This window comes from Ananas comosus, unplaced genomic scaffold (genome assembly GCF_001540865.1).
Source record: "Ananas comosus cultivar F153 unplaced genomic scaffold, ASM154086v1, whole genome shotgun sequence".
Lineage (NCBI taxonomy): Eukaryota > Viridiplantae > Streptophyta > Magnoliopsida > Poales > Bromeliaceae > Ananas > Ananas comosus.
In genome coordinates this window covers 1-25,183 of record NW_017893500.1, presented here as the reverse complement: position 1 = coordinate 25,183, position 25,183 = coordinate 1, and the positions used below count along the sequence as shown (strand labels likewise).

Below are 25,183 nucleotides of genomic sequence, written 5' to 3'. Positions count from 1 at the left end.
AGCCTATTACACTAAAAAACCCAATGTATACGGTCGTAAACCCTGACCACGCAATTTGATCTGACGGCTGAGATGTCAATCCGATTGATCCCGACCGTCCAGAACTGAACGGTCGAGTTCTCACCGGTGGAAATCTAACCATTAGCGTTGTTCATGGTCCCACTGAACCAAAAAAAAAAAAAAAAAGAAGGCAGTCCTAGTTGGGTGACCAGAAAAAATATGGAGCCCTTTCCCGTCATTTCGCCTCCCCCCTCTCTCCCTCTCTCTCTCTCTCTCTCTCTCTCTCTCTCATGGCGCTCGCTTCCCCAACCTTGGGAGCTCTCCTATGCCGTGTTCATGGGAGCTCTCGAGCCCCTCTCCCCCTCCGCTCCTCTCTTCGCTTCCCCTCCGATCTCAATCGGAGGCGATCCATATCGATTCGCGCATCCGCAGCTTCAGGTGATTCGATTTACTTTTCTTTTGGTGCCTTGCGATTTTTGGACTCTTATCGATGCGATTCAATCTTCGATCATATTCATCTTCTTTAACTTTACTGATATTTGAGTTCTGTTGCGTTATAAGTGATCGCCAGGTTTGTTAGCTTGAATTGCTCATCGATTAGTATTCGCAGTGATTGGATCGTTGGGATAAGATATTGTTATTAAGTTGGGGGCTCGAGGAATAACTTAAATTACTGAGATTTCTCTAGTTTTTCATCAGAAAAAGGGATCTGAGGGAGTATAGGAAGATACGAGGATCATTTTGACAATTGGTATGAGATAAAGCTTCTCAAAAGCATAAAAATATGAAGTGATTGCATGATTATCTGGAGGAAGTTCAAATGCATCCTGTCGATTTATTTTTGTGCTACATCTTATGATTGTTGGGCAGGATTTTTGTTTTCTGGAATTTTTTTTCCTTCTTTCCATAGTTCCTAGTGAGTTAATGAACTTATGGTTTCCAGATACACCATGCTTTATGCTTGCTATAAGTAGTACTGCCGAAGTACTACTAGTTTTTCTTTTCAAAAAAACAATAGAAGTGCAACTAGTTTTATAAGCAAGCGCTTTTTGTGGATTCTGTCTCGTATATTTGATGAAAAGTATGCCCATGGAGCAACTCAATTTGCCATCAGAGAAACCAGACATGGCATGATCTTTTGCTGTGGAAGTAAGATAACATAGTGCTCCTCGGTAATATATGATACTGTGATTGATCAGGATACCAGTATTCTCCATTCCTCAGGGACCTTAAATGTGGTGAGGACCCTAGGAATTAGGAACAGTAAATAATGTGAGCAGTTGATAGTATGCCAAAACCTTGTTGTATGAAGATAGAGGGGAGCTGATAAACAAGGGAGCTTGCTGAATTTCTTTATTGTTTTAGATATGTATAATCAGGAGTTCAAGATAGGTTTATTGTGCACAGTGGACTGACCGACTGAGTAGAGCCTTTATGGCTTGTCAGGAAAATGGTTTGTCAATTTTTTATTGGAACCCTTTCCCAATCTGTCCTAGCAGCATTGAGAGACTTGTATTCGAGAGACATCCTCTCAACATAGTTAGGTTTTGATGACATAAGTTTGCCCCACCTTTATTTATGTCACCACATGTCATTTGTGTCGATATTTGATGATATACATGCTGGTCATGGAACAATAGAAATTTTATGCACTTCTTTTGTATGATAATGATGATTATAGCCTTTTATGTTGTTTTTTTTAAAATTTTTATACATCTGATTCTCTTTCATTTCAGTGTATATATCATGAACTGGAATTGCACTCTATGCTACTTATTTAGATTACAAAAATAAAATCGCTACTTGTTGGTTTTATTGTGACTCTATTTTGCAGAGTATATTTTGTTGTTAGATATGCAATTATCGAACTATTGTCGTTTCTCAATTTGAATAATTCCTAATTGAGTTAGTGCTTCTTTCTGGATCTTTAGTTAATAATGGATTGCTTATAGCAAATTTGAGCACTAATTGGATACTTTCCATGTCATTATTCTCCACCGATGTTTAAGCAGCAGCCCAAACTGGTAGTGTTGCTCCTGCAATATCGCTGAGTGAAAAGGCACTGAATCATCTGAGTAAGATGAGGGTTGAACGGAATGAAGATCTTTGCCTGAGGATTGGGGTCAAGCAAGGTGGGTGTTCTGGAATGTCTTATACTATGGAGCTTGAGAATCGAGCGAATACGAAGCCCGACGACTCAATTATAGAATACAATGGCTTTACAATAGGTATGGTTCTTTCTTGCCCCACTGTTTCAGGATCTTGATTGGACAGAAATCAGTAGTGTACATTTAAATGCTATCAGAACCTTGCTATGAAATTAGGATAAAACAGTAGGAATATGTTTGTTTACTGCTAGCACATAATTATATGTTAAGTATTGTGAAAAATCTATTCTCACATAGTTTGATACTTTTTTAATACACTTGTTATCCTTAATGTTCAGATTAATGTTGAAAGTGTATCAAACTACTTCGTGACCTCTTTGGATTGCATTCATGATGGCTTTTAATTTTTCTATCGTACTGTGAACTATTTTATGAATAACAACATAGAAAATTTAGAAAGGAGATGCATAACATGAATACACCAATTGATGGTTGATACACTATATCTTACCCATGTATACTCTTTTCCTAACATCTCTCTTTTGGCTTTGGTCATGTAGTGTGTGATCCGAAGAGCCTTCTTTTTGTCTTCGGTATGCAACTGGACTACAGCGATGCGCTTATAGGTGGAGGCTTCTCATTTAAGAATCCAAATGCAACAAAGACGTGCGGCTGTGGTAAATCTTTTGCTACTGAAAACAGCAGCAGTAATAGCAGTACCAGTAATGAGGCCTTATGTACTAACTAATTGGTGCCCAGCAACCCTTCCATGTAACTATCTGTCATCTCATGTAATTTACTCTGTCAAAACATCCTATACTGAAATGTATAACAAATGGTATAACAGCACGGATGTTATCTGACTATGAAAAGAGATCTGCATGATTAAGTAGTAATTATGCGGTTTCAAATTTATATATTTTTGGTTATGCCAAGCGGTAGTGTTTTTTGCGTACAAAGTTGTAATAGCTGTCCCTTCTTAAATCCATCAATACCTCAGTCACAAAACTGTCCTTCACCGGAGTATCCAATTCAATATTTCCAATTCAAATTTGGATGCCAAAATAGAACGACTGTATCCGCGAGTATCAGTGTTTATTTTCCTACTGAAGCCAATAGCCGATTCCGGCTGAGGGTGTCAAGGCCTCAAGGGTAGGGCCGTAAGAAAATAATCTATTCACTTCAGAAATTTCACTCCTGGGTGTAAAGTGAAAAGAAAGAAACAAATAACAAAAAAAAAAAAAAAAAATACAAACACCACCTAAATGTCCAAATAAGTTCCAAAAGTCAATTTAAGTTTAATCAATTAGCTATACAATTACTCCTCTAGGCACAAGCTACATGCAAATACTCCTCTAGGAACAAGCTACATGCAGATATTATCTCAACATTGCAGGCTGAAAACTTTCGAGCTTGGGAGTTCAAAGTTTGATGCTGTAAGATAAATCGTTGTTGCTACTAATAAAACTCACTGACAGTTCCAGATGGTACAACCTCATAGCTCTCAAAAACCATGTCGCAGTATTATCCCTACAATATTATATTCCCCATACATGGTGCCTGATTCAGGGTTTCTGGAACATAGAAACAGAGGATTCCGGCAACTTGTTTGGATTCTCCTGTTCGAGCTTTATATTTGCCGGCTCATCTATTGCCATTGAACTGGGTTCTGAAGGCTGCATGTGGACAAGCCAAAAGGCATTAGAAAGTTATAACACCATCATAGGAATCATTGTTGAAACCTGCTTGAGCTAGCACTTGGAACTGCTTCTCTACATTGAAAGGTGACAACCCAATATATAGTCCCTCATTAGAGAGTACGAAGATAGAAAAGCTAACAAACTAGTAACAGTTCAGGCCAACAAGTTATTAATGCTAATGGAGTAATCAGGTAATTAAATAGATGTCTAGTGAATTGGAAGCTGAAGGAGCTTTTGAATTCTAAAAGCAGAAGTTTAGTTTGAAGCTTCCACTGCTTCTGCTGCGGAAAGCTGTTCGGAGGAATCAATGAAAAAAAGGTCAATGATTTTTTCGAACGGCTTTTCTCCACAACATTTTTGCAGAAGTTTTAATGAGGCCAGATAGGCCCCCTAACATGCATAACATTTATTTCACTTAATGATCATAAAAGTCACCTTAGAGGATGCGATCTCCATGGGCTCTGTACCCTTGAAATGTTCCATGGCTACTTTAAGAGCTTCCTGCAAGATAATAGAATTTTGAACAGAATGAAAAAAAAAAAAGAAAAAGAAGAAAGAGGAGAAAGGAGGAGAACTGCTATTCGACAAGCTGTTATTCACTGTTTTGCACGAATTGCTATTTCAAGAGCTTTCTTGCAACCTACAGTTCAATAAAATGTTTGTTTCACACAAGCTCCTAAAATCACCATGTTCTGTGGATCCATCCAAGTGATAACAGTACCAAAATATTAGAAAATCTAGCTGAGTGCCTCCAAGAGTCTTTCAAAACAAAATGAAAAATAATGGGAGGAAAAAAAAAATGCAAAGTATTAACATCTAGTTGACTGTTTAAAAGTATATTCAGTAGATTTTTAAATCAGTACCTGATCTTTAGTCTCATTTTCAGCGTTCTCTCTCTTGACTCTTACATTCTGAATACTGTTTGATGCTCTCCTGCAAGAAAATGTTATTGTCGTTAGAATGCAAATAACAGAAAAAACAAAAGAAAAAGAACATGGGGAAAAAAAAAGATACCGTAATGTCTCCTCTGAAGGCTTGGAATCATCCATTTCCATATCAGAATCTGGATCATGCCTTTCGTCAGGATCCTCTTGATCTTCATCAGGCTGGATATAAAAAGAAAAAAGGGTTACTGGTCAATCATGCTAATACTATATTAACTGTCTCATCCTTATGGTTTAACACCAAATCCTATAATTTATCCCGATACAGTGATCAGACAAATGCAAATTTGCTTAATGTGTAGAAAGATTGAAAGTAAGAATTACAAAAGTACACTGGTATTATGACCAAAGGATATCACGATAACTATGTATAATAAGGTTAATAAACTGCAGAAGTAAAATTCAATCCGATTTAAATATTTCTAACATTTAGAAGAGGGAAAAAGAAAAGTTTACCTCAGGAAACTCGGTATCAGGAGGGCGTTCTTGAAATTGGACACTAGGAGCATGACGAAGCTTTGAGAGATTATCAAGAAGTTTTGACCTAATATCATCCAACTGCTGGCGAGTATTCTTGTTCTCCATGTTACTTGGTGCAACATGAAGAGTATAGTCTGGACCAAAATACTCATAATATTCGTGCTGAGGCATCTTGTCCTCAAGCTCTGCACCGAGGGCAACAGCTGTCTGCTCAGATATTAAAACACAAAATAAGACAGGAGAAGTAAAAAAGAAATAAAAGAAAAAATGAATCAGATGTGACACTTCAAAAAGATTGGCATGAAAAAACACTAAATAAATTGTCAGGGGAAGTGTCTCCCAATCCACAAGGCATAAAAGAAAAGCTACAGAGGACAATTATGTAGTTTTCTTAAACCGGATCAAGTTTCAACGCTACATCATAAAATTTTAACGAAAAAAGAAAATAGTGGATTTATCATTTCAAAGGTGCATAAAGTTTTCTATGTAGAAATATTGCAAAAACACTAATTACCATCCCGCAAGAATAATGCAGGAACGAGAAAACCGTAAGTACGGCAAAGAGAAGTCCATTAATTTCACAAATGGTTATTTTGATAAAGTTAGTTGAAAATGGAGGAAAGTTCAGTATACATATAATGACAAGGGAAATGTATTACTTTACCTCATAACACCAACAGCGTGCAACATTTCTTATAGTATATCCACCACCACCAAGAAGCAATAATGGTACATTAAAAGATTTCATATATTTCACGCACTCCGCATGGCCTCTAATCGATAGGTTAAAACAGCCCAACCTATCACCTGACAAAGAATCAGCACCGCACTGAAGTACCACGGCACCAGGACGGAAAACTTCCATAACTTTTCCAATGATTGGCTTGAAGAGAGACTGATAACTCTCGTCATCAATTCCATCATCTAATGGAACATTTAAGGAGTAGTATTTTCCTTTCCCATATCCAATGTCACGTATATCACCCGTTCCAGGAAAGTAATCTCCAAACTTATGAAAGGAAACTGTCATCACTCTGTCGGTCGTATAGAATGCCTCCTCAACACCATCTCCATGGTGGATATCGATGTCCACATATAGCACTCGCTGCAAGTGGATAAAGGGGAAAAATGTCAATAAAAATTCAGCGATGGAAAATTTTATAGGGTCTTAGAATTTGCACATTGGAGCTTGATAACCATTTCAATTTCATCCTCAATAGTTTTCTTCCTCCGATTTCAACAGTTTAGTTCCTGAAGTTTGTTATGCATAATAATCCTGCTGTAAGTAATGTACCAAACAAGCAGCATCACTAGACTTTGCTTCACTAAATAGAAGCGTGAAGGACTAAGCTGAAATCAGAGTCAAACTTTAGGGACTAAATTGAAAATCTTGAGGTTAGAAATCAAAATAGAATTCCTTTTCTTACCAGTGCACTATCAAGCTGTCATCATATAAACTTTTTTCCAAACAAACTATATTGTTAACCAGTACATTCTCAGAGCTAGAAAGCCACTATGGACAAATGAGATATCAATCTATAAATGGTTGCTGACCCAAAATCAATAGCCTAAAACTTGGTGTAAACTTCCCACCCAAATGTAGCAAGTACAATAGGGGTTTGTCATGAAACCAAAATAGCTAAATGCGGGTGTCATCAGTCCAACAAACTGAAATTCATTTCAGCCAAGCAATCTAAGCACAATATACAAATTTCTTACGGGCATGAAACAGTCTAATTATGGGAGAAAGATAAATTACGTACTTCATCTCTAAGAGGTAAGCCAAGAAAGAACACATCAAAACAACCTTCTACCACCATTCATGGCTCTTCATGACTTACAAAAAACTGTAGCAGTAAGTCAGTAACCTCTCACGTTTCCTCAATGAAATCTCCCTAATATCCAACGAATTGAGAACTTCCTTAAGAGAATTCTCATTATCAAAGTGATTAGCTAAGATGTATGTAAACACTCAACAGGTTGTTCAGCATGCTAGTTGTTTAAGACTGTAAAAATATAAGGATTTGCACAGCTATGAGCCAAAACTATTGGCAATCCTAATGTTATATCCATATTTCCCCCTTCCAAAAGTTTACGATAGATGATCAAACTAAGTAGGAAGTAAACATTCTCATGCAAAACTCTTCTTTCAGATCGAATCAAGAACGAAGCGATTACCTCGTGGCGCTTGAGGAGTTCGAGGATGGCGAGGACGATATCGTTTACATAGCAAAACCCCGACGCCTCGCACTTCTTCGCATGATGCAACCCCCCGGCCCAATTGATGGCGATATCATGGCCATGGTTGAGCTTCACGGCGCCACCGACGGATCCTCCCGCATAGGTCTGGCAAAAACTGTACAATCCGTCGAAGACGGGGCAATCCTCGCCGACATTGAAGCGCTTTAGGGCACGGATCTGGTCCTGCTGCGTCTCCGGGGTGACGGATCGGAGGAAGCCGATGTAGTCGTCGGAGTGGAAGCGGCAGAGGTCGCGGTCGCGGGCGGGGTTGGGCTTGTAGACCTGCATGCTGTGGAGGAGGCCGTAGTGGGCGAGGAGGGCGTGGGTCATGCGGATGCGGTGGGGTTTCATGGGGTGCCCTTGGCCGTAGTAGTAGTTCCCCACCTCTGGGTCGTAGAAGTAGCACACCTTCCGCTTCGACCCGTCGGGGCAAACCGAAGCTAGCGAGTTCCCGCCCCCGTCCATGGCGGAGTTGCCCTCCTCCTCCTCCTTCGCCGCCGCCGCCGCCGCCGCAGCTACTTTCTCTTCGTTGCGCGGAAACCCTAATCGGAGACTGGGGACGGGGATGAAGAGGGAAGGAGACGGTGGAGGCGAGTGTCGAGGGCCGGTTCGGAGTGTACAGCGCACAGAGGGAGAAGAGGGGAGGGGCTTTTTCGTATTATTTTTATTTTTTTCGATTGCTTTTATTTTGTTATTATTATGGAGGAGAGGAATTATGCGGGATTGTGGGGGCGATATTTGTACTAATATAAGCAGTGTTTATATGCAGGGGGAAAGTCCTATTAAGAGAAGAAACTGCTAGAATATTGAAGATACAAAATATGACACGACCCCTTCAGCCTGGGGGTAAAAACTACTGAATATGATCAAATTTTGACAAAATTATATCTATATTCATATTTCTTTTAACCATACAAATTCGAATGGGGATATGTATCAGATACAGAATTTTTATTATCATATCCACTTAAAATAGATTCGAATTGAGATATGAGTTGAATTTGTATCTGGAAAATAATATATATTATTACTACGCATAAATAAATATGAACTAAAATTAACTCGTAAAATATATAAGACAAAGCTCATGTTCAAACTTCGTATGCTTATTATACTTTATTAAATAAAATTTAATATTTTAAGATATTTAAATATAATTTTTTAACATAAAATTATAGTAAAATAAATAGAAAATATACAGAATCATTTTATCTATATTTCTCTTGTCCCTTAAAAAATGGTCGAATACAGATCAAATGTTTTAAAAAATTATATTTGGAAAAACTTCAAAAACCCCCCCTATGGTTTCACACTTTTTCATTTTAGTACCCTGTGGTTTGAAGTGTATCAAGTTAGTACCCTGTGGTTTCTCACTTTATCACTTTAGTACCCTGTGGTTTAAAATGTATCAAGCTAGTACCCTGTGGTTTTGCACTTTATCACTTTAGTACTCTGTGGTTTCACACTTTATCACTTTAGTACCTTGTGATTTAAAAAACTATAGGATACTAACTTGATACAAAATTAAAACCACAGGGTACTAAAGTGATAAAGTGCAAAACCACAGGGTACTAACTTGATACACTTTAAACCACAGTGTACTTAAGTGATAAAGTGAGAAACCACGGGGTACTAACTTGATACATTTTAAACCACGGGTATTAAAGTGAAAAAAATTGAAACCACAAGGGGGGTTTTTGAAGTTTTCCCATTATATTTGCATTTATATTTTTTTATTTTTTTATTTTTGAATGCAAATTTGGATATAAATATATATATTTTGACATCTAAATCCTAACGACTTTCACCCCAAATTCAGCCCGATTGGCTTTTTTTTTTCATTTCTTTTTAACTTCAGATAAAGATTCAATAAAAACTCCAGAATTCAAAGAAATAAGAATTCTCAGATCAACGTTATATTTTAGGATTACAACTAAACTGCAAGAATTCTGTGAGATTTCTTGTAATACAGTCAATTCATTAGTTGTCCAAATTACCCTTTCTATCATTAGTCAAATTACCTGTTCACCCAATACGAAAAAGTAAATGCAGAGATTATGATGACTGAAATTCAATGTACCTTTAATTAATTTGAAACATAACACTTTAAATGTAGTACATAAAGCCATTCCTGGCCCAAGCTCAGGCCAGTATACTGAACTCTGATTAGCCCTATGAATGAATCTCTCTCATTTTAATCTCACCAATTTCTTAAAAATATTTTTCCAAGTAAATGTACCCAACTTAATATTACCTTTTCCTTTTTTTTCTTGATTTTCTCTTTCTTTCTTGAGTAATACGCAACCCATGTTTCCTTTTGGTAAATGTCCATAGGCAACTGCCTATAACCCCATTTGACGCGCACATGATTTATATGTCTTCTTGATCTAAACAAGTTTCTTTACACAATGAATTTTGAACTTTTCCTACACCAGAGGAAAACCTCATCAGAGTTTAAAGAACAAGCTAACTGTACAGATGTATTGAAACAGTTCTAGGTGATCTGCAACTCGGCTTTCTCATCCATCCAACTATAACCAGGCACTTTGTAGAGTCCCCTGTTTGCCATCATCTTCCTCAACCTCTCTACATCATTCCATCTATTTTCACCAGCATATATATTGGATAGACTTACCAAAGGAGTTGGGCTTGAAGGGTCTAACTTACAAAGCCTTTCAGCCATCTCTTCGCCAATTTCGGCATTAGAATAACATTCGCAGGCACCAAGTAAAGAATAATACACCGAACTGGGAGGGTTATCGAGCTTTCGTGCCAAGTCCCGAGCTTCGAAAAGCTTCCCCGCTCGGGCCAGTAGGTCCACCATGCAACCAAAGTGTTCTGCAGTTGGATTAATATCGTAGGTACTGCTCATCTTCTCAAATATATCGCACCCTTTCTTAACCTGACCAGAATGACCGCAGATTGAAAGAACACTCAGAAAAGTAGCTGAATTGGGCTTTACATTTAGTTCTAGCATCTCATTGAACAATTGTAAAGCTAATTCATTTTCTCCGTTTCTACCGTAACCAGAAATTAAGGCATTCCAAATTGTTGGATCGGTTGATTTCTTTCCATACATATCAAATACTCTACGGGCATAACTACAATCTCCACATCGCATGCATAGATGGATCATTGTTGTTTGGAAAACCACATCATCGAAATCTTTTCTTGTTCTAACTACATGGGCATAAATCTCTTTACCCTGCCGGAGATCCAAGGCGTATGAACAAGAATGTAGAAGGCTTGTTACAGACTCTAGACTTGGGCGCACCATTCCATCTGATTGCATCTCCTTGAATGAAGCAAAGGCTTCAGCTATTTTTCCTTGTTGAGAAAGCCCAATTATCATCAGATTCAACGCTACTGTATCAGGCTTCATTCCTTCGATTTTTAGCTTATGGATCAATTCCAGAGCAATGTTGAGGTGTCCGTGAACTAAAAAACCGGATATCATTGCATTCCAAGTTACCAAATTCCTATTTTCCATGGACATGAAAACGCGATATGCCCATTTAACAATTCCAGATTTAGAGTACATGTCGACAAGTGCTGTTCCTAGTTTGACGTCATGATTCATGTCGCTTCTCAATAGATAACAATGTACCTGCTTGCCAAGCGAACAAGCTGATAAATTTGAGCATACAGAGAGAACGGAGAGCAAAGTTGTTGGATTGGGCTTCTTGTTCAGCGAAATACACATTTTCCTGATCAAATTCAAAGCCATGTAATCTTCCCCGTTTCTTAGAAACCCAGAAACCACTGCATTGTAGCTTTGAATTTTCTTCTCATCGATGAGCTCAAAGACCTTTCGGGCCAAACCCAATTCAGAGCAGTTTGCATACATAGTAATAAGTGCGGTCGCAACATAACAATCCGAATGATGCCCCATCTTTATCGAAAGACCATGCAATTGCAATCCTTGCTCAACCATTCTACATGCAGGCAACAGGCTCGCAATGGTAACAGAATTCGGGGGCAACCCCTCGTATGCAAGTAGCCTAAAGCTTCGAACAGATTCTTCGCAGCGCCCATGGCGAGAAAACCCAGCAATTACGGCATTAAAAGAAGGAAGTGTTGGGTTAGGAATTTCGTCGAACACCTTAAGTGCGTCTCCGAACAGCTGGAGCTTCACGTAAGCATCAATGAGAGCTGTTGCCGCGTATTTATTGGACATAAAACCAAATTTTATGATGTGGGTGTGGATTTGTTGGGTTTGCGGGATCGATTTGAGCTCTTTGCATGATTTGAGGAGGAAGGGGAATGTGAATTTGTTTGGGTGGATGGAGGTGGAGTGGGCTTGGGCGTAGTGAGAGAGGGCTTCTTTGTAAGAGCCGTTCGAGACCAAGTTTGAAATATTTTTCCAAGTTATATGATTAACCATTGCATAATTCTCGCTCTTTCTCTCGAAAATACCATTGTATAGAGTTACTAATATTACCTTGACCGTGCAATGCATGGACATATTTAGCATATAAAAAAAAAACACAATTTTGTGTAGGAGTCACAGCATTACGTTCTACATGAGGTATCAACCACTAAGTATGTTGACACTTTGTGCTTGAAACGATCAATTATATAATTACAGTGTTGATATATCATGTATGTAATGGCATGCATATTAGCATGATATAGTATATATCATATAATATAGAAGAGAGAGAGATGAGAGAGAGAGAGAGAGCGAGCGCGAGTAGAGAGAGTGAGGTTACTATGCTATCGGAAGCACGGAAGCCTTCCGTGCTTCCAGCTTCGTTTTCGATGTTGCGACTTTCGAATCGTCGATCGGCTCCGTTAAACTTGATCTAGAGCATTTGAAGTACCTAGAAAATAAATTTTATTATTTTTCGATATCATTTGCCTAGTGATCGAATGGGCTCAAAATCAACAAATTTCAATGGCCGTAGTGAGCCGTTTGCAAGTTTAACGGTGTAGAAATATCCAAATCACGTGAAATTTTGATAGAAAATTCTTTATACTATATAAAACAAGATCAATATCTTTGATTTAAAATTTTAATGTCATATTATTACATTTTGTAAGATTTTTATTTTCAGCCGTTGATTTTGAACCCCTTCGTTCACTAGGCAAATGATATCGTAAAATCATAAAATTTATTTTCTAGGTACTTCAAATACTCTAGATCAAGTTTAACGGAGCCGATCGACGATTCGAAAGTTGCAACATCGAAAACGAGCTGGAAGCACGGAAGGCTCCGTACTTCCGATAACTTAAGTAGCCTCAACTCTATATATATATATATATATATATATATATAGAGTTGAGCTAGAATACTATCGATAGCAAACGGGCTCCGTTTTACCACCCATTTGTTTTCGATGATGGAGCCTCCAAATTCGACGATCGGCACCGTTGAACATGATCGGCTACCACTTGAAGTGTTTAGGAATCAAATTTCATACATTTTCGATATTGTTCTTCTTATTCCATCGAGCGGACACAAAAATAAACGGCTGAAAATGAATATTCTTTAAAAAATGATGATAGGAGTCTTGTAAGTCAAGATCAAGAGTATAAATCTTGTTTTAAATAGTTTAAAGAATTTTCTAACAAAAATTCAATTGATTTAGGATATCTTTACGACATTAAACGAGAAAACGCCTCATATCGACCATTAAAATTATAAATTTTGAAACCCTTTGATCATTAGGCAAATGATGTCGAAAAGATTTGAAATTTGATTTCTAAACACTTCAAGTGGTATAGATCATGTTCAACGGTGCCGATCGTCGATTTGGAGGCTCTATCATCGAAAACAAATGGGTGGCAACGGAGCCCGTTTGCTATCGATAGTATTTTAGCTTAACTCTAATTATATATTTATATGAGTTAAGCTAGAATACTATCGATAGCAAACGGGCTCTGTTGCCACCCATTTGTTTTCGATGATGGAGCCTCCAAATCAACGATCGGCACTGTTAAATATGATCTGTACCACTTGAAGTGTTTAGAAATCAAATTTCAAGTCTTTTCGACATCATTTGCCTAATGATCAAAGGGTTTCAAAGTTTATAATTTTAATCGGTGTTATTGATAGTGGTGTTCGTTAGTTAATGTTACGTTATTATGAATGAAACTAAAATTTAAAGTAAAAAATTTTTGTTGAGTCTATGTCAATGATGCGTTTTTGATTTTCTAGAAGATCGATCCTTTCGGACCATTGAAAAATTTAAAATCTTTTTGGCTCATCATAGAATAGAATGGAAGTTTAGCTCAGTTAGGAGGTACCTGAATTTAAAAGAACAAATTTGTGGAGCTTGTATGGTTGTCGAAAAATCCAGACAAGTGACTTGCTAATAGAATATGTACCATATAAAAGTTTTTTTTCTTTCCTTTTATTGTTATCTTATAGTTTGTTTTAGTCCTTAAATAGATTCCCTCCTAAGATTTTTTTAGGAAAATAGACTTTTATCACGGAGCACTAACCGTCCCTAAAGCAAGTCGGCAAAGGCTGTTTTGGTGTTGATACCGCGAGACCCGAAGATTCGAATCTGAGTTATTACATTTTCAGCTAAATTTATTTCTAAATGCAAATAACAAGTGGGGTAAGGTGACCTATTATCTCTCAAAAAAAAAAAAAAAAGTTTATCTACGGAGCAATGTTATTTTGTCTCCTAAAGAAAATAGTTGAAGCCAATAAAGTAGTTGTGAAGCATTTAATCATATACTTTATATAAAAATGACACTATTGAATAACGTACTATGTATATCAAACAAATGCCTAACTGTCTGTTTTGAGGTGTAATTTTAACATCAACCTGGAAATAAGCAAGATATTTAGCCCAAATTAATATTCTAAAACTATCCACCAGCAAGAGTTAACAGTTTAACTGCGATTTATATTTTGTATCATAAATATAGCTGGAATATGATTTCCTAAGGATTTTTAGAAATAATGATTATTTGTGTAAACTAAATTCTCAATAGTATTCATTTACATTCTTTTTAACTGATTTATTTAAAGGCGAAAGGGCTTAAAAAAAGGCCCCCTGTGGTTTCGCTGCTTCTCACTTTGTATCGTCTTGTGGTTTTGAAAAAACCGTATCAATTTGCCCCCTGTGGTTTCGTTTTTATCTTTTTGTTATCAATTTTATTATTATTATTTTTTAAAATCAGTGACAAAGTTAAAATTAAAGGATACTAAAGTGACTATTCGATAAATATAGATGGTTATCTGAAGTTTTTTGTACATAATTTAACGAAATATTAACGAAAAAGCTTCCGAAAAGATAAAAATGAAACCACAGGGGGGTAAATTGATACGTTTTAAACCACAGGGTAGCAAAGTGAGAATGCACGAAACCACAGGGGGGGTTTTTGAAGTTTTCCCTTATTTAAATTAGATTTATATTATTGAATTTTATCTGATAAATTTATCAAATTGGATAGACTATAACTTTTAAATATATTATTATCATATTAAATAAATATATATATTATAATATATCTTATTAATCTAAATTTAATGCAATAATATTATCTAATTACATGTTTTTTTTGTAATCAAACACTCTCAAGACTCAAGCAAAATTTACGATTTTAAATACACACCACTTAAATATGAACGAATATATATATATTCATTCAATAACTTAGAAATTGTAATCTTCGAATGTCTATATAAAGAAGCCGGCGAACCGGATCGGACGGATCAAATCGTTTGAAACGTCGACCCGGTTCGAAGACGCCTCCCTGCGCTCGTATAAAAACTGAAAAAAGCTACCCGACGCGGCAGCTCCCCGATCATCTTCCCCCCTCGTCTCCTCCGGAGCTGAAACCCTAGATCGTCACCAACCCTAGATCCAGTACCGAGCCCCGCCATGGATGATCCATGGCGATTCCACGGCAACCTCTGCCCCGTGTGCTCCAGCTCCCACTTTCCCTTCTGCCAACCTCCCCCTCCCTTCCCCGGCGAGTATCACCGCCGCTTCCCTCCTCCGCCGCTTCCCTACGAGCCTCCGCCTCCGCTTCCGCCTCCGCAGTCGTTCTGGGGCCGTGCGCCGGGCCCTCCGGCGCCGTTCCCGCCGCCTCCGCCTCCGCCGACGCCGGGGTTCCCTCCTCCGCCGTGGTTTGGCCACGAGGACTTCTCGGAGAGGGAGAGGTTTCAGAAGAGGATGCGGGTGGGAGAGCATCATCCTTCAGGTAACTTGCCACCTCCGCCGACTCTTCCTTATAACCCTTGCGACATTCCCCTGCCGCCGCAGCCGAATCAGGTCTCGGTGGATGATGAGCGGAGGCTGAATCTGATCCGAGATCATGGGCGGCAGAGTTTCAGTGAAGCTCCACAGAACAGCTACCCGAGTGTTGGATCTGGTCACAGCTTCTGCGACTCGGGATTCGGTCATGCTTCTGAGTCGGCCCCTGACTACCAGAATCAGCATATGCAACGGACTATGTACAAAGAGTGTGGGAATTCCGAAAGATCGACTGATCCCCAAAATGTTGTTGGGTTTACTCCTCGAGAGAGAAACGAGCCCGGAGGAGATGGTGCCTATGTTCAACCAATCGGAGAATCCTGGCAGCAGGTTTCGTATCCCAATCCTGATTATGCATCAGGAGGACCTCATGAGAAGTATTACGCACATGATCACCACAGATTTCATCTAAGTGAGAATTCCTATATGTTGCCACATCAATCTCCATATGCTGCCAAAGGTAGTAATCAGATTGCAGCACATTTAATAAATCATGACGAACGAAGATCATATGCGGCATATTTGATGCATGACCCAGCAAAAGATGAATTTGAGCTCCATAGCCAAAATGCACGGCAATCTGCTACTCATGATTTAGCAAGTGAGAAATCTAGCGCTGGAGCCACCGGCCATAATGCAGTTGAAGGGCTTCAGCAATCTTATACTTCCATGCCTCCGCCACCTATTGCAGCAGCACATTATCGGGGTTATCAGTCAGATTTCCACATGGCATCATCAGCTCCAACAGCGGCTCCCGCACTATTCCCTGTTTTATCGAGTGCTTCAGCCACCGTTTCGCTTCCACCTAATGGTCGCACCTTGCCTGAAACACACCCTTTGCCACAAGCGAACTGTTATAACATGCTGCCTGCTCGTAATTCATCCCAATTTATTTCCGAGGTACATATCCCACTTTTGTTCAAAGTTCCTTTTCCCATTCTTGATGTCGTAATCATTCATTAAGCCATACTGGCTTCTCATTCATATATTATATTAATCTTTCACCTTATTCTTCTGCTGCAAATACGAATTTTCAAACTTTTTATTTATTGTCAGTTTATGTTCCATTGCATAATAAATAAGAGTGTGCTGGAAAGTAATAGGAGTATCTGCTTTTTTATATCTCAAATTTTAGTGAAACACATCTTGCGCCCTTATTTTGCAAGTTATGCATAAAGAACTGCGATAACAAATCTGCATTTTCATTCAGGGATTGACGTTCGCCTCTCAAGCCCCTTCAGATCTGCATATGGGAAATGGTCTAGGGTACCCCTCAAAGAATTCACTTAAGAATAAAGTTACAGTTGTCAGTGCTTCTCACTTGTTCAAGCAACCACATCGTGCCTCTCGTCCTGATCATATTGTTATCATCCTTCGAGGGCTTCCAGGTTCTTTGATGTTCTTCATTACCATCTGCTGTGTTCTTAATTTGTATGTTATGCTATTTTAAATTCTGTCCTGTTAAAAGGAGTTGTTGAACAACTTATGGCTTATTCAATCTTTTTTTTCCCCCTCGCTTTAGTTGATAAAGTTAGCAATGAATCTGGAAGTATTTGAGATGGATGAGTGTGGCGCTGGTATAGTAGGAGAAGAAATGAAAAATTCATGTCAGCTTGTAGTGCTGGGAAACATTTAAGATTTAAGTTACATATTCCGGGAAACATTTGGGATTTAAGTTACATTTAGTAGAGAGGGCCCCCTTATGTTCACTCTAAAAAGAGAAGATGGCGAAAACGAAAAAAAGAAGACTTAGTTTGGCTAATGATAAGAGAAGTAATGCCTCTGATGGAGGTCATCACCAACAGAGAGATGAACGTGAAAAAGTTTCTATGACTGACTCAAGCTGTTGCTTCAAGAATGCATATTTGGAATTTGTCTTGTATGGGAATTAATATTCTCCATTTCTTTTGCTTTATTGATATGTGATTGTGGTGCTTTAAGGTACCGTTTGGATTGGGTACAAGAGGGGGGATAAGGGTCTTATCCCCCCTCTTGTATCCAAACACAAAGTTGGGTGGGTGGGAATTATTGTTCCCACCTAGGGGTGGGAACACCCCTTGTTCCCCCGGTATAGAGAGAGAGAGAGAGAGAGAGAGATTTATTTTAATATAGATTTTAAATTTTTAAAATTTAAAATTTGTACTCTCAAATTAGAATTTAAACTTTAAAATATAGGGATAACCCAGTATGGGTGGGAACAAGTATTCCCACCCTTGTTCCGATCCCTTGTTCCCCTGGTATAGAGAGAGAGAGAGAGAGAGAGAGAGAGAATTTTATTTTAAATTAGAATTTAATTTTTTAAAATTTAAAATTTTTAATCTCAAAATTAGAATTTATAATTTAAAATTCTAAATTTTAAAGTTTAAATTTTAAAATTTTAAATTTTAAATTTGATATTTTATATCTTTCAAATTTAAATTTGGTCTTAAATTTAAAATTTAAAAATTTAAAAATAAAATTTTAAAAATTAAAATTTTAAATTTTAATTTTTAAAATTAAAATTTTAAATTTTAATTTTAAAATTTAAAATTTAAAAGTTAAAAATTTAAATTTAAAATTTAAAAATTTAAATTCAAATATAATGAGAGGGGTAATACCATTATTTTCTCTTTATAACTATCAACTATTATTCTTATTCCATCTTATCCATCCGAACACTATTTTTCTTACTTTCGGGAACAACCAAATTTTCATCCAAACACAAAATTGGTCTAGTTCTCGCTTATACTTAAACTTGTACCTATCCCTGGTATAAGCTAGTTCTTACTTATATCCGAACCAAACGAAGTATAAAGGACCTGGTTTATGAGCAAACTTGGACTGACTTTAGAAATTAATAAATAGGGTAAATTTAATGGTGATTGTAATTAAGATTTATAATACTATTATATCTAAAAGGCACACCAATGTTTGTACTTGTAGGTAGTGGAAAAAGCTATCTCGCAAAAGCATTGCGTGATCTTGAAGTGGAAATTGGTGGGAATGCACCTAGAATTCATGCAATGGATGATTATTTCATGATTGAAGTTGAAAAGGTGTGCATAGCATTTTCTTTTCATGAGCTCAATTGTATGTTTTAATTCTATTTTGTGACAAAGCATGAAAATACGAATCGTTAATTTTTAAGTGTGTTATCTGAAGGTTGAAGACAATGATGGGAATAAATCTTCTAGCTCATTCAGAGGCAAGAAGCAGTCGACTAAGAAAGCAATTGAGTACTGTTATGAACCTGAGATGGAGGAGGTGATGCAGTTTCCTTTTTTTTTCCTTCTTAAATCTGTTTACTTTGTTTTTCTTCCGAAGAGATGTGATTCAATGACAGATTGGAGCCCAGTATTATTATCTCTTTTTTTTCTTTTTTCTACGAGGTCTACATACCATTTTTTTTTCTTGTGATATTCAGGATTTATAGTACTTCAAAAGATGTTAAGAATGATGCTAAATACCATGATGTTAAGAATGATGCTAAATACCATTCTCTTCTCAATTAATTAAGGAGTTTTGCATTCAATATAATTGTCACTTCTGTATCTCTGATGTGCTTTTCTGTTGGTAGACATACAGGGCAAGCATGTTGAAGGCATTCAAGAAGACCCTTGATGAGGGGATTTTTACATTTGTTATCGGTATGGGGTTGATTCTGGACATTGTGTGGAATCTTGACTATTTAACCATTTTTAACTTTTCTTTGGTAATTGTTGGTAATTATCTTTGATTTCTTTAGCTAATTTTTATTTCTTGCTCTTTTCACCTTCATATTCTAAAAAAGATTTTTCATGGTTCTTGCTTAAAACTGTTCAACTTCATGTAGTCATCATGTGTGTTTAATCTGTTGCCCTTGCAATTCATTTTCTACTACACTCAAAGCTCTAGTTCCGAAATAGATTCTAGCACCGAACTTCTTCCACACTTACTTTGATAAGATGAATGAACTCTCTCTATACACGATAGGTAGTATCACGATAGGATGCATAGAATATTGATTGGAGGGTTTGCCCTAGTATACCTAGGTGTTTGTACTGTTTAAGGCATTCAATTCTAGTATCCTGTTAGATGAACTAGTGAGGCGCAGTAGCTGTGCAGCGTGGGCTGCCTTCATTTTCACTAATGACTGATGCAGCATTATTTGGCAACTGACTCATTTACTGCTGGTATGTTTGCCCCGTTTAGTGGATGACCGCAATCTGCGGGTAGCTGATTTTGCTCAATTTTGGGCAATTGGAAAGGTATACCCTTATTCTCCGTTTTTGTGACCACCTATTAGTATTTACCTTTTTTATTCAATTTGGTGGAATGGGATTCTCAGACATGCTTCAAGTTCAAAATATAATTTCATTACGTAAATGCTTAAAGATGAGATGATATGTATCGAAATATGCTTAGATATGTATCGAAATTTGTTTTGTTTCTAACAACACACATGTTTTGTTTTTTTAATGTGTAACTTTAGTATATGTGGCTTGCATTATGCTCTATCATCTCTATTTGCTGCCTTTCGCGGTTTTACCTCACTGGTAAAAATATATTTGGAACTGGGCAAATAAACCAGACATGGGCATCCACTCTTGTTAATAAGCAAGCAATCCAAGATTACTATATTCGTGCATAGGATAGGAGGCGAGGTTGATTTCAACTATTGAGAAGTCTGTCTGTTAAAATGTTATATTCTGCTATTAGAATAATTTATTTCTTTAGTTATTTCTCTAATATTGTGAGGATGTAACAATCTAATTATCTTTGTGTTGTGAAAGTGTTCTTTTTCTATATCTTTTTTTTTTCACTATTAATAGCTACTTCACAGCAAAACACTTCTTTAGACACTAATTCTCAACAGTCTTTCCTATTCTTTTACTCTCTTGGTTTGGCTGTCAACAAGTTCCTACATAGAGTTCTCATGGAAACTTTAAAGATGGAGCTGAAAAATTAATTGTTGAATGGAGTCTAGCAGCCTCTTGAGACTTCGAAGAAGACTAGAATTTTGCATGTGCCAATCTTGTAGAAGTATGGTAAAGAGTGGTTTGGAGACGAGTGGCAGAATTTTGGTTGGTTAGAGAAGAATCGTCTTGCTTTATTTGTTACTGGAGGCCTGTAGTTGTGTCTGATTAGAGCGTTGCTTCAGTTTTCTTTTTAATACAACAACAGGGCCAAAATGCTCTAGTAAAATTTCAAGTATGGCTAGTTATTACTTTGGTTTATTGTTTGGCAGCACTATTGTATTTCTGGTGCAATCTATTTCGAATTCCTATTTGTGTGGTTTCTTGGCCCACATATGATTGTTTCATCAGTCACCCATTATTTCAAGTAGATGCATTCTTTGAGGGAAAAAAGAAAATGTTACATTTTTGCTAATTATTAGTTGCTAAAGTATTGAGGTATTCTAACTCGCCCTTCTGTTTCTCTCGCTAATTTACATACTGATCTTGCTTGTGAAGATAAGTAGCATTATTATACTTTGGAAATTCAAATTAAATTCAATTGATTTCATGTTCATATATTCTGCAAGCACTGGTGATAAATTTCTGCTTGCAACTCGAAATCATTTTTTGGAAATGTTTGTGAAGAACTTGTAGATCCACCTTTATGATTCTTAATGACCTTTTCCAGAATAAGATTTGCTTGTAATCTTTCACATGATATTTGTTAGTTGCCATCAATTATCTAATTAAAGTTTTGGACCCCTATACTTTTGAATTTGATGTCTTCTTATGCAATATGAATTTCAATTGGTTCAGAGCTGAATTTTCACTGAAATGGCTGCTTTGTATTTTAGCAGTACTTTGGAGTACAATAATGCCACTTGTAAACATCAAATTGGCGTTCAAGAATTATTTAGAGCACTTTATTTCTATAGATTATATATTGGCTAAAGTATTCTGGTGCCTTATGCTTGTTGTTTTATCTTTTTCTCAAGCAGAGAGCAGGCTATGAGGTGTACTTGCTTGAAGCCCCGTACAAGGATCCAATGGTGAGTTCTTATGCAACTAAACTCATTGTTATAATTCTGTGTTATTAACAATGTTCTGTTGACCCAAGTTCGAATCCTAGTTGATTCACATTTCTAGCTAAGTTTATTTCTAAATGAAGTAAACGAAGCGGGTAGCGTGCTACCTATCTCTCTCAAAAAAAAAAAAAAAAAAACAAAAAAAACAAAAAAAAAACAATGTTCTGTTAGGAAGGCCTCACAGGATTATGCAGGATCCTTTTTTTAATTATTTTTTTCATCAGTCGGTACTCACTGATGCAGGATCCTTTTTTTATTTTTTATTTTTTTAATTATTTTTTTCATCAGTCGGTACTCACTGGCAGTATTTGTTCATGAAATATTTCCTGGCATTGGCTTTTGTTTTCTTAGTTTTGTGGGAAGTTGGTGGTTTAGATGGTCAAACATTGCTCTTTTTTTAGATAATATTCTTTCTTTTGAGATCTTTCAGATACTACACATCCTCTAAGAACGGTGAAGGTTTTTGTTGTCACTTGGTTCTTCAGGCTGCTCCCTTGGAAATTTTGTTCCATGCTCCTGAATTGACATATACCTTTTCTTGAGTTCTCATATATTTTATTTGTTTATTGTCTACCTGTGGCATGTTTCTTCTAATCGAGTGGAAAATACAGGGCTGTGCTGCGAGGAACGTGCATGGTTTCACATTAGAAGATGTAGAGAGGATGGCAGAATCTTGGGAAGACTCTCCACCGCTGTACCTGAAGCTAGACATTCAGGTCTCTCTCTCTCTCTCTCTCTCTCTCTCTCTCTCTCTCTCTCTCACACACACACACACACACACACACACACACACACCCCATGCCTGGCGCTTATTAAGACTCCTCATGTTACATCAAATGCTTCCCTCACTTTTTGCATGTATAATATGACTGCGCAGTCGTTGTTCCATGGGGATGATCTGAATGAACAGTCTATACAAGAGGTAATCAACATCTGTCTCCTCTATCTTTAAACTCCATTATAATGATCATTGTTGGATAAGCGAAGAAAAAAAACAAATAGAAATTTTGCTGTATGCTTAAAAGCCAATGTTTTTGTTGCCTTTATTTTGCTCTTCTCACTTCTTTCCCCTTACTTCAAGTTCCATATTTCCTTCATCTTATTTTCTCTTATTTGAGCCTTTAATTTCTCATTGGCCTAAATTTTCGGATCTATTAATGCTGGGACTTGGAGCCCAATTGGCTTGCTCTACAGCCTCGCCTGTGCATAATGCTGTTATACTCTTTAACAGGTGGAAATGGAAGCAGATGATGCTGACTATGCTGATGGCACACAAAATGTGCCTGATAAGGAGGATAGTGAGCATGCCAAACCAAAATCATCAGATTATGAACCTCATAGTGGTATAAATTTGCTTCTGATTATTGTCACCTAGTAATTGGTCTATTACTTTTTATTTACTTTTTACCTTGAAAAGTTCTGGGTGCTGCAGTTCTTCTGTTATCATTTTGGCAATTACTAAATTTTCTTAACTTTTGGTAGGATGAGAATGCTCTAAATACAGGGGAATAGCAAAAAAATATTAGTTGAGCCAAATTGTTGCAATGATAGGCTGGTTATGTTCTTGACTTTTCTTGGTTTAGTTGGAGAGAATTGTTTTCTTTTTTCTATTTGATTGTCACTGTTTTTTGGAGGAAATTGTAAAATAGTGAGGAAAATTTCTCTATTTGCTTTTCATCATTCTATTGTAGATAGGTGCAGAATTCGCTGAAGGGGAATTGAGGTGGCTTGTGTTATTAAGGCACAACTAGATGAATCTGATGATTCTGAAATATTGGTGCTACTTGTTAGAAAAGGATGAGATAACAAAAGAAATTGACTGCATTCAAAAAAACATATAATATCAATGCTTCTGTTCTAATTAATTTAGGAAGATGGACATTGTTGGTACTTGGTAGTATGATGATTAAATCTCATATAGTTACCTTTTAACATAAAATTATTCGTTTTCAGGACTTGCTTTAGACCAATGTTTTCCTCCATTTCCTCCCCCCCTTCTGTTTCCCAGTGTAACTAGGTTATACCAAGTTCCATATATTGTTTTTTCTTGTGCATGCTAAGTCTTCGAGTTATGGAGTAATACATAATAATTACATAGTAATATGTCTTGGTTTATCAAAAGCTGGTGAGAGATGGAATACTGAAGAAGAGGAAGAGCTGACTGAAGTGAAAGAGATAGGGAGAAGTAAATGGTCGAAGGATTTAGAAGAGGATGCTGAAAACTCAGATGGTGGTGAGGAAAATACAAATGTGCTTTCTGGTATACTCCAAGCATATGGCACAAATGAAAAATCTGTACACTGGAGTGATCAGGTATGCTGTCGACTTCAGCTAGCATATTTTCTTGGTTACCAGATGCGCTTCTTTTATTTTTATTTTGCTTTATGCCTTAGATGCTTTCAATAGCAATGATGAAGTTGCTTTTGCTCTTATTACGCTTTCAGTGAATCAACTCAAGTTTTGTGCCTATTTGGCCTTGCTTCTTGTTTTGCTTTTAGCGGCAGCCATATATAGCTGAGCATTTGCACATAAAATAGACTGCATCTTTTGCAAAATGACATTCTAGAGCCTCAAAAGTTGGAACTCCAATTCGGAGATTTTACTTTTGCTACATAGAGCTCTTGGGGCAGACATGTAGTGCTTCTCCTAATAACACTATTCAGCACGCATTTTTTGAATTACACTATATACTACAGCAATGCCAAACAGTACTCCTTATGTATTGCCTCCAACTAGTTATCCTTAACGGATGTGTATTGCCCTCTTCTTATTTTTTTGCATTCACTATTGATTTAATTAAACGTTTTGAAATGCTGCCCTGAGTTGAGTGGACATAAGTGCTATAGGTCACAAGAGCATATGCAGGCATGCTCACTTGAACAATCACCAAAGTTGATAATATATGCTACATAGCTGGACAAATAAACAAGCAGAAGTATATGTTGAAGTCATACTCTCTCCGCACTATGGTTATATAACCACACTTGAAGGCAGTATACTCTATATGTTTCTTCATTTCTAGGTCAATAGGAGTGGGTTCTCCATAGGTGCTTCTAAGAAACGAGGTACATCATCATTGATCATTGGCCCAGGACCTGGATACAATTTGGTGAGCGATCTATCTTGCGATTCCTTTCCAGATTTTGTTTTTACTATGTATAAAAGAAGCAATCAAATGTGTAGTCCCGTTGAGTCTTTTCTTTCTATTCTATGTTGCTTTTGCAACAGAATCCTTTTAGTTAGGAAAAAGAATTTTCCTTTCCTCACAGGACTCGAATCCACTGGTTGAAAAAGAGGATGCTCCAGGGGCAAAGGGGGGGACAAACACGGAGACAAAGAGGCGATTCAGTGAGCAACTCCGCGCTGAACGAGAGTCCTTTAGAGCAGCTTTTGATAGAAGGCGGCATCGTATTGGTGGGCTAAACAATAATATTGAGGACGAATAGTGCATCTTCTGGTGATTATTGTTGTTTAGGAGCTCCCTTTCTGGGTT

At 37.2% G+C, this 25,183-nt stretch overlaps 4 protein-coding genes across 5 annotated transcripts; 2 read left to right on the top strand and 2 right to left on the bottom strand.

The window, feature by feature from the left end:
• The first annotated feature begins 234 nt into the window (after positions 1-234).
• On the top strand, positions 235-3,043 carry LOC109706180 (iron-sulfur assembly protein IscA, chloroplastic-like). The gene is made up of 3 exons (XM_020226981.1): positions 235-438; positions 2,013-2,228; positions 2,669-3,043. The coding sequence occupies exons 1-3, from the start codon at positions 291-293 to the stop codon at positions 2,854-2,856; spliced, it is 552 nt and encodes a 183-aa protein (XP_020082570.1). The 5' UTR covers positions 235-290; the 3' UTR covers positions 2,857-3,043.
• A 327-nt stretch (positions 3,044-3,370) lies between these two features.
• On the bottom strand, positions 3,371-8,184 carry LOC109706178 (probable histone deacetylase 19). Its single transcript, XM_020226977.1, has 7 exons — positions 7,411-8,184; positions 5,897-6,337; positions 5,209-5,439; positions 4,823-4,914; positions 4,672-4,741; positions 4,244-4,309; positions 3,371-3,784 (listed from the first exon to the last, which is right to left on the bottom strand). Exons 1-7 carry the CDS (start codon positions 7,936-7,938, stop codon positions 3,674-3,676), a joined length of 1,539 nt encoding a protein of 512 aa, XP_020082566.1. The 5' UTR covers positions 7,939-8,184; the 3' UTR covers positions 3,371-3,673.
• A 1,783-nt stretch (positions 8,185-9,967) lies between these two features.
• Positions 9,968-11,857, bottom strand: LOC109706184 (pentatricopeptide repeat-containing protein At2g02750-like). The gene has a single exon (XM_020226986.1). It carries the CDS (start codon positions 11,855-11,857, stop codon positions 9,968-9,970), a length of 1,890 nt encoding a protein of 629 aa, XP_020082575.1.
• A 3,286-nt stretch (positions 11,858-15,143) lies between these two features.
• On the top strand, positions 15,144-25,177 carry LOC109706183 (YLP motif-containing protein 1-like). Of its 2 annotated transcripts, none has more exons than XR_002215109.1 (13): positions 15,144-16,589; positions 16,900-17,077; positions 18,612-18,724; positions 18,831-18,932; positions 19,246-19,315; positions 19,860-19,915; positions 21,604-21,654; positions 22,302-22,406; positions 22,568-22,612; positions 22,922-23,033; positions 23,813-24,003; positions 24,537-24,799; positions 24,960-25,022. XR_002215109.1 is itself a non-coding variant. In XM_020226985.1 (13 exons), exons 1-13 carry the CDS (start codon positions 15,315-15,317, stop codon positions 25,134-25,136), a joined length of 2,562 nt encoding a protein of 853 aa, XP_020082574.1. In that variant the 5' UTR covers positions 15,151-15,314; the 3' UTR covers positions 25,137-25,177. The 2 variants fall into 2 exon arrangements, 1 of the variants encoding a protein (XP_020082574.1); XM_020226985.1 differs by having other exon boundaries at positions 15,151-16,589; positions 24,713-24,799; positions 24,960-25,177.
• Positions 25,178-25,183: the final 6 nt, after the last annotated feature.

Excerpts from the sequence above, each read along its gene's own strand:
- LOC109706180 (XM_020226981.1), top strand. The coding sequence starts at position 291 with ATGGCGCTCGCTTCCCCAACCTTGGGAGCTCTCCTATGCCGTGTTCAT. Across the intron at positions 439-2,012 it reads TCGCGCATCCGCAGCTTCAG|CAGCCCAAACTGGTAGTGTT; the intron begins GTGATTCGATTT and ends ATGTTTAAGCAG. Across the intron at positions 2,229-2,668 it reads ATACAATGGCTTTACAATAG|TGTGTGATCCGAAGAGCCTT; the intron begins GTATGGTTCTTT and ends TTGGTCATGTAG.
- LOC109706178 (XM_020226977.1), bottom strand. The coding sequence starts at position 7,938 with ATGGACGGGGGCGGGAACTCGCTAGCTTCGGTTTGCCCCGACGGGTCG. Across the intron at positions 4,915-5,208 it reads CTGATACCGAGTTTCCTGAG|CCTGATGAAGATCAAGAGGA; the intron begins GTAAACTTTTCT and ends TTTTATATCCAG. Across the intron at positions 4,742-4,822 it reads CCTTCAGAGGAGACATTACG|GAGAGCATCAAACAGTATTC; the intron begins GTATCTTTTTTT and ends ATTTTCTTGCAG.
- LOC109706184 (XM_020226986.1), bottom strand. The coding sequence starts at position 11,857 with ATGGTTAATCATATAACTTGGAAAAATATTTCAAACTTGGTCTCGAAC.
- LOC109706183 (XM_020226985.1), top strand. The coding sequence starts at position 15,315 with ATGGATGATCCATGGCGATTCCACGGCAACCTCTGCCCCGTGTGCTCC. Across the intron at positions 22,407-22,567 it reads ACCTGAAGCTAGACATTCAG|TCGTTGTTCCATGGGGATGA; the intron begins GTCTCTCTCTCT and ends ATGACTGCGCAG. Across the intron at positions 24,800-24,959 it reads CAGGACCTGGATACAATTTG|GACTCGAATCCACTGGTTGA; the intron begins GTGAGCGATCTA and ends CTTTCCTCACAG.